Source organism: Vicugna pacos, chromosome 11, assembly GCF_048564905.1.
Source record: "Vicugna pacos chromosome 11, VicPac4, whole genome shotgun sequence".
In the NCBI taxonomy this organism is placed as follows: Eukaryota; Metazoa; Chordata; class Mammalia; order Artiodactyla; family Camelidae; genus Vicugna; species Vicugna pacos.
Window position 1 is genome coordinate 9,716,633 of NC_132997.1, and position 8,533 is coordinate 9,725,165.

Here is an 8,533-nt window from a genome sequence, read left to right on the forward strand (position 1 = left end):
TTGCACTGATTGTCAAAGTCTTTTATTTAAATAGATATTTACAAACGCAGACGGTTGGAGGGAGAGAGGAAGGGACAGAGGTGGACACAGATGGGGGCTGGACACAGAAGAACACACGTCTGTGTATCCCAAGTGACAACTTCCACTCAGTGGCTCAATTGCTGTTTGTGAATGAAGGTGTATTGAGATTAGACCTGAAATGAGATTGAAGAAAAAAACCAAACCTCTATAGCTTAAAGGAATCCTCACTTTCTAAACCATGTTCTGAGGAGGGCTAAATTGGGAAGGACCACTTTGGAATGGAACAGTGTTTCTCAGAAGCAGTGACATCCCTCCCTCTGGTGGCCGTATGGGGAATGGCATGTGAACCGCTGGCTCCATGGATGTCGGACAAACAGGCAACATTCACACAAACACAAAATCAGTCTCACTGCTGGGAAAAAACAAATCCTCTAAGATCAAAATTTGGGGTTGCCTTCTAAGTCCTTGTCTTGATCATGACATGGGCGGCCACTTACCAAGGGTGGGGTCTCAGGGAGTGTTGGCGGAGGCCCTGAGCTGGGCCCTGGGTCCACAGCAGACAAGAGAGAGGAGGCCGCTGCCTCACAGGACCTGCAGGGAGAGGGTGGGAATGTGCTGGGGCCACTTGGCCACATCCCCGCCCTGTGTGTCTGGTGCAGAGAAGTGAGTCTATCCAAACAGAGACATGTAGGGCACTTTGATGTTTCTATTAACCATAAAACACAGACACAACAGGCCGCAAGGAATATGTTATCACCTCTAAGAATAATCCGGAATTCTAAATCACAGACACCTCAAGGACAGTGGGCGTCCCGGCCCTGAAGGCGACGGGTGGCAGCCGAGCCGGACTGATACTTACAGCGCGTCCCTCTGCTCTGGTTCTGGCTCTGGCTCTGGCTCTGGCTCTGGCGCTGTCGCAGGCGGGAGAGCTGGAGCTGGCTCTCCACCCAGAGGGGTTTCCCCAGCGGGTTCTGGAGCTGGTGCTGTAGCTCCAAGAAGGGAAACTCTCATCAGTAGGACTGCTTTCCCACGGGTCTCCCAAAGCCAGGGGAGCCCTCACTGCTACTCAGTCAAATCTCACTCCAGGATTCCACCCCCAGGGAGTCTTCCCAGACTCTGCTCTGTGGGGTCCAGTGCCTTCCCCTCCCCACCCACCAGATCCCCCACCCTGCATCCTCCTCACCATCACTGTCTGCCTCTGGGAGTTCCAGTTGCTCCAGCTGTGCCAGGAGGAGGTGGGCCTGCCGCTCCAGGTCTGAGCCAGGCATGCTGAGCTCGACGTAAGCAACAACGGTCTTCAAGCATGGGAATTCTGGAGGCTGGTGGAAATCGTCTGGGTACTGGAACATCCAGGTGCCCAGGATGGAGGCCATGGCCCTGGGGGTAGTCAGGGGGACACCAGAGTCAGAGCCTTGGCCTTTCCTACCACGTTGGGCTCCCAGGGTAGCCCTGCAGGGACCTGGGCCTTTTTGCCTTTGGCTCCTGCCCATCCAGAGGCCGGCTCTGCTCCATGTCCCATCTCAGCTGGCAGTGTGGGCAGAGGCGGGCTTGGACACAGAGGAGGGGCTGCTACAAGCCTTCTGAAGGGACAGCCCTGGCTCAGTGGCGTGACCACCTGTCCACCGCTTCAGGGACACCTGTCACACTGCTATGTCCCTCTCCCTGCCCCTCCCCACTGGATGGCACGTCTGTGAGGACAGGCAGGCTGTGTGCTCTGGCCACTGCCCTCTAAGGGACACAGGAGCTGCTCTATGAGTGCCTGAGCCAGGAGGGAACAGACAGGCTGTGTCGGCCATCCAGGCTGCCCACGGGCCTCCTCACTCCTCAGACTTTAGCTCCTGCACCTGCTGGCTGCAGAATCCTCCAGGGACCCTGCCTGGGTCTCCTCATGCCCCTGCTACTCAGCATCATCAGGATGGGCTCAGCTGTCCCCTGAGGCTCCCTGGGTCCCCTGAGCACCAGCTGAGTCCCCACCATTGAGGCTCCCCTAGATGGTGGGCAGGATGCTCTCCACCCCTCGTGTTCTGTGTCTCCCAAAGGGCGTGTGGGCAGGGATGGGATGGATAGGGGATGCTTGTGGGTTTTCTTCACTTTTGACTCTGTCCTCTGACCTCCCAGATGCCCCTCACAGCGCCACAGTCCCATCCACAGCTCTCTGGGTCTCGTCTCTTCTTTGCCAGGGGAAGCCCTAGGACTTCTGCTCTCAAGCCAGACTCGAAGGATATGCGGGATCCAGGATTCCGCCCACCTCTGCCCAACCAGAGAGCCCAGAGCTTCACACACTATTTGGGGAAGGAATCCTTCCCGCTTCAATCCAAGAGACTCACTCTTTCAGCTGGTGCAGGGGTCCCCCGTCCTCTTCCGTAACAGGGAGGACGCATCCGTATCTAGAGGAGAGCAGGAAGGCGTCACATGCACTGTCCCGAGCACACTAGCTGGATGTGCTGTCTAGTGTGACAGTGTGACACCCGAGAGAATGGAAGCCCTGGAGGGCAGGGCTGATGTCTGCTCGATGCATTAAATGATGGTTGTTCCTAGAAAAGCCCCTGTCCCTGGGGGCCCTTCCTGTACATTTGAGGAATGAGTGAGTGAGCCCACCTGGCCCCACGGCGCACATCTGAGTGGGCCTGGGACCCCACTTGTCCCTCCCAGGGATCCCTGCTCTCACTCTCCCAGGACAGGGACAGCTAATGGCATCACAGATCCCCTTTGAAATGGGAAAACAGTTGCGCCCAAGGCCGAAGTCCCAGTGACACAGGAGGCAGACGCTAGCCCTTGGGCAGGAGGACAATGACAAATTCGCACAACCACAGCCCCGCCAGCTGCCCTTTCCGTGAGCCAGGTCCCTGGAGAGCACCTTCCATGAAGGTCTCCCTCTGTTCCTACCCTCCTAGGGCCTGATCCTCTCTTGACCCCAGTGTTCAGGGGGGACCCTGAGGCTCAGAGAGGTAGAGGAACAATGCCTCATGGCACTGCTGGTAGGTGGCCAGGTCCCCAATGTCCCATGAAGACACAGTGCTCACCTTCGGAACAGATGGTCCAGCACCTGCTGGGCAGTGGCAAAAGTTCGATAACTGCCCAGAAATGTGTTCACATAGGATGGCTGGCCGCCCAGGACGGCAGGCACCAGCTTTGCCACCAGCTTCTCCAGCCTGTGTCGCCGGAGGCTCCAAGCCCTGTAGGCCTCATCCCTGCTCCCTGATGGTCCAGCTCCCCCCTGGGGTGGAAGGAGGAGAGACATGAATCAGAGGCAGCACCGGGGACCCCCTGGCTCTTGGGGCTGGAGATTAGACCGAATGCTCAAGCCTCAAGCTGTTGTGCCTGAGGTGGAACAGGGGAGCCCTGAGCAAATCCAAGGTTCTCGGCATCATCAGTACCAGGGGTGAAGGGCGATGATGAAATGCATCAGTGTCTCGGATCCCTGTGTCGGCACCGCAGTGCCGGCCCCTCCCTGCCTGCACCACTTCATCCCCGTGACTGCTGTCACAACACCCCGTTCAAGGGATGAGAACACAGCAGCTGAGCCTGGGCTGGGAGGGCTCAGGGTCTTCAGGTGAATGTGGACACTTGGGGATGGAGAAGAAACAGGACAACGTGTAGAAAAATGCAGAAATACCCTTGACTTTACGTATACTGAAGTTCTGTCCGAGTCTCTTTCTGAGATTCGGACTCATACGTGGGCACTGACTTTGCGTCTGGCCAAGGCAGGTCCTGGGTTGTGACGGCAGATGGGGGAGACGGGGCATCAGATCCCTTTGCCAGCAGCTCTCTTAAGAGGCAGCCCAGGGGAGAAGTGGGGCAGCAGCGGGGCCCGGGGCTTCCTGGGTGTGGAGTCTCCTCGCTCACACTCACCCTGAGTGCGTCCTGGGCTCTGCTGCTGTCGTGGGGCACCTGCGCCTCCTGCAGGGAGGTGGAGCGGGGATCTCCGTGGACCAGGTCCTGTCCCGTCCCGTGTGTGGAGTCCTGTAAATACAGTGCCCAGAGGCCAGGCAGGAGCCTCAGAGCCCTGTCTGCTTCTCCGACCCATAAGACATCTGCAGTCGTGACACACATCCACCACTGTCTGCACAGACCTCCTTCAGGGGCAGAAAAGCTGACAGAGTGGGAGCCTTGTATTCCCATTGACACAGAGAAGATGCCCCCCAGGAGTCCTCTTTCCCCCTTATCAGCCCTGTCCTTGGGTGCGGCCATGACAGGACCCCCAGGTCACCAAGTGTTCAACAAGCCATTCCTGCCCAGAGGGGACACCTCCTCTCAAGTCCCCCTTCAGCGACATGGAGATGAGGGAAAGCGGGCCTGCCCAGGGAGGGCCCCCAATGGAGGCCGGTCCCAGACTGGCCTTCTCCAGGCCACCCAGCGTTACCTTAGGTGACCTCCTCAAAATAGGCCACAGGCGCCTGGGTGGAGGGTTCCACAGACGCCTGCAGCCACCGAAGAACCTCGCAGTCCAGGGTTTCCTGGCGGAGAAGCCCCGGGAGACCGGGAAACAAGAGGAGAACATCCTGTGTCTTCAACTGTCTCCAGCCAAGTGCACTGGCTCTGGAGCCGTCGTTAGAATGTGGGTGCCTGGTAACCAGGTTCCATTTCGGTTGGGGTCTGTTAAGGATGTGATGTCACTTCCTGGGGTCCACTTCCTGGAACCCCCTCCTCAGACAACACCTCCACACACAGCCCTCTGGGTTGCTGCCTGCTCACGCCCTTCTCCACGCGAACCCGCACCTTGCACAGTTAGAGCAGCCCCGCCGTCTCTATAGCTGCCGGGGAGGGTCTGCATGCAGCTTTGAGGAGACGCCCTGGCTTCCAGAATCCACTCCTCATCCTTACCTGTTCTCCATCCTGGGGAAGTCCTGGTGTGTGTCCAGGCCAGTGTGTCTCCCTAGCTGCACAGTGGGAATGATTCTAGAAAGTACTTCTAGGGATGTCCTCAGGTGCAAGTGGAATAAGGCCTAAAAAACTGGAGAGTCATGTCACCTGTAGGTGTTGCCTGCGACCCAACTTATCTTCCTCTGACTTCCTCCTCCGTGTCTGTTCCTCTTATGATGGGACGCGATAATTCTTATTCAATGTCATTGTACACGGGTGTCAATGTGAGTGTCTTTGTGTGTGTGTGTGTGTGTGTATGGGTGTGTAAACCAGTGCTCACACTCTGTGTCGCCAGTAGGAAACAGTCCCCACACAGGAGAAATGGGCAATAGCATCCTGAGGTCTGAGGGTTTCGGTTCTCTAAGGCAAACCGAGTGAGAAAGCCTGAGGCCCTTGCTGGAAGGTTAGAGCTCATGAGTCAAGGTCACGCAGGTAGCAGGGCTGGAACTGGGATTAGAGACAGCCTGTGTCCACTGTGCACACTCAGTAGCACAGTCCTGGGAGCAGGAAAACTGTCCACTTGTCTGATTACACAGTCTGGCAGGCTGAACTTCTCCAGCTGGATATGCAGTGACCCAGGGACAGATGGGCAGATGGTGGCTCACATCAGTAGAGTGACGTGACCATCTCATAGGCTGCTTCCACGCATTCAGGGAGCTTCCGTCCAGGTAGGAGGAAGGCCAGCGAGTAAACTGAATGACAAGGAAGGATGTGATCAGGAAGTAATAATTGTTCTGATGGACTACAATGGGGACGTGAGAGAGAGCAAGGCCACGGGCAGCATGGCATGGAGGAAATGGCAGTAGGGGCCTCATGACCCGGGGGCCCAAGATTCTCAACTCGGCATCAGAGATAGCAAGGTGAGGGCGAGAGGGGGTGCCCACCCACAGGGAGCTGGCCTCTACCTCTAGCTCCGTGTGGCGGTCTGGCCTAGCTGCTTACCAAGGTCACTTCCTCCTGTTCGTGGGCACAGATGCAGCTGGACTCCATTTCCCGGCCTCCCTCGCAGTCGGGCATGCTCAGCTGTTGAGGTCTGACGGTGGCATGTGAACTTCAGCACAGCCCATGAAAATCTCCCACACGTTCTCCTTCACGTCCTTGAGACCTGAGAAGCCATATGTCGAAATGATAGATTCAGTGGATAAAATGAACCTGGATCCCTGAACTCTGGCTAGGAGAAGAGCTACCCACCAAGGAAGATAAACCCCTTTTGGACGTTACGCAAGTGAAGAAAAGCCCGGGATTGTATTAAGCCACTGAGATATTGGGGGTTCCATGTTCAGGCAGCTCACACGAGACTGATTCACGGAAGTCACTGTGTCATTGTCACGGCTGCTCATTTGGCCCGTTCTCAGCCTTATCATATTACCACTTACCTTTGTACTTTCAGGGCACTTTTCCTTCCTATAGGTCCCACTCCCTCAACTGGGATGGCAACAGGGCAGTCAGAGTTTTGCCCTTGTAAGGTGAGTGCTCTCTCTGGTCTCTGCTCCTTAGAGTGGATTCTGCCTTCACTGCTGTAGCATGTCAATGGATGCTCTTAGGGCCCTTGAAGCCATTTGTACTTTTCGGTGCTTTCTCTTTCAGCTCGCTTAGACGACTTGCTTTCTAGACTAGCACGAATACAGTCCTTATCTCAGTCCTTCCCCGAATTGTGATCATGTCTGAACTAGCGGGGCCCGGCTGAGTAGGACAGAACTGCCCAGACGCTGCTGTAGCTGCTTATTTCCATGTGCGACTGTACGCTTTTTCAGGAGAAGGAGTATTTCTTGGGCACCAGGCACAGTATCAGGCACACAGGAGGCGTTCAACGAATGCTCGCTGAAGGAACGAGTAGGGTCACTCCATGTGCTCAAACACACCGGGATGCTATGGAAAGAATCCGCAGCTTTTTCTTTCCCCCTCCCCTTTTTGGTATTTTATTTAAAAAGGTTGATTTATATAGACAGGTATTTGGGCAATTAATTAATCTTTCTTTATCATTTGGTCAATTTTCCGTGGAGAGCACAATGTTTCAGTGATACATGAACATACATATATTCTTTGGAAAATGTCTTTGGCTGTGAGCTACCACAAGATCTCGTATGCATTTCCCTGTGCTATACAGTATAATCTTGTTCATCTATTCTGCATCTGCCTGTCAGTATCTGCACATTTCCAACTCCCAGGTTGTCCCGTCCCACGCCCCTCCCCCTTGGCAGCCACAAGTTTGTTTTCTATTTCTATGAGTGTGTCTGTTTTGTATTTATGCTGTTTTCTGTTTTTCCTTTTTTTTTTTTTTTTTTCCATCCGAACCATCTTTAAAGCGACAGCCTAGGGAAGCCTGCTCCCAAGATGTCGAAGGCGTGGCCTGGGCCGCGCGCGGAATTGGGGCGGGGCGGGGAGGGGCGGTATGAGCTGTGCCTGGAGGGCCAGAACAGGAGGGGAGAAATCTGCAGTGGAGGGGCAGGGGAAGGGGTGGGCCAGGAGCGGGGAGCCCGGTTGGGGCGGTCTAGGCTGGGCTGGGTGAGCCAGGGCGGCGGGCGGAGGCGGCAGCTGCGCAGGAAGCCTGGGGCTGGGTTCGTTCTCGGCCATGCCAGGTGAGCCTGGGCTTGGGGCAGGGGGCGATCTCGGCTGCAGCCGGACAGCTGGTGTGGGGGGCGGCCTTGGCCGCGCGGGGAGAGCCGGGACGCGGGGAGAGCCGGGGCCGGGGTCGTTCTCGGCCGCGCCGGGAGAGCCTGGGCATGGGGCGGGGGGGCGAGCACGGCTGCGGCGGGACAGCTGGGGCGGGGGTCGTTCTCGGCCGCGACGGGAAAGCCGCTGCATGCGGCGGGGGGCGATCTCGGCTGCAGCGGGACAGCTGGTGTTGGGGGCGGCCTTGGTCGCGCGGGGAGAGCCGCGGCGCAGGGACAGCTGGGGTGGGGGGCGTCCTCGGCCGCGCGGGGAGAGCCAAGGCAGGGAGCGGCCTCGGCCGGGCGTGGAGAGCCAGTGCGGGAGTCGTTCTCGGGCGCGCATGGAAAGCCGGGGCTGGGGCGGGGGGCGATCTCGGCTGCGGCTGTACAGTGTAGTACGGAGGTGGCCTCTGCCGCGCGGGCAGACCCTGGCCGCGTGGAGAGCAGGGGCGCGGGCGGCCTCCGCCGCGCCGGGGGAGCTGGGGCATGGGGCGGGGGCCGATCTCGGCTGCGGCGTGAGAGATGTGGTGGGAGGCGGCCTTGGCCGCGCGTGGAGAGCCCGGGCGCGGGGAGAGCCGGGGTCGGGGTCGTTCTCGGCCTCGCCGGGAGAGCCTGGGCATGGGGCGGGGGGCGATCACGCCTGCAGCGGGACAGCTGGGGCGGGGGTCGGTCTCGGCCGCGCCGGGAAAGCCATTGTGTGGGACGGGGCGATCTCGTCTGCGGCTGTACACTCTGGTCCGGGGGTGTCCTCTGCCGCGCAGGAATAGCCGGGGCGCGGGGAGAGCCGTGGAGCGGGGAGAGCCGGGCGGGGGTCGGTCTCGGCCGTGCCTGGCGAGCCGAGGCATGGGGCGGGGGGCGATCTCGGCTGCAGCGGGACAGCTGGGGTGTGGGGCGGCCTTGGCCGCGCGGGGAGAGCCGGGGCATGGGGCGTTGGGCGATTTCGGCTGGGGCGGGACAGCTGGGGTGGGGTGCGTCCTCGGCCGCGCGGGCAGAGCCGA

At 58.6% G+C, this 8,533-nt stretch overlaps 1 protein-coding gene across 1 annotated transcript; it reads right to left on the reverse strand.

Annotated features, from left to right (window-relative positions):
* Positions 1-39: 39 nt before the first annotated feature.
* On the reverse strand, positions 40-3,389 carry LOC140699543 (ral guanine nucleotide dissociation stimulator-like). The gene is made up of 7 exons (XM_072972208.1): positions 3,315-3,389; positions 3,045-3,238; positions 2,349-2,408; positions 1,205-1,398; positions 881-1,004; positions 519-612; positions 40-194 (listed from the first exon to the last, which is right to left on the reverse strand). Exons 1-7 carry the CDS (start codon positions 3,387-3,389, stop codon positions 189-191), a joined length of 747 nt encoding a protein of 248 aa, XP_072828309.1. The 3' UTR covers positions 40-188.
* Positions 3,390-8,533: the final 5,144 nt, after the last annotated feature.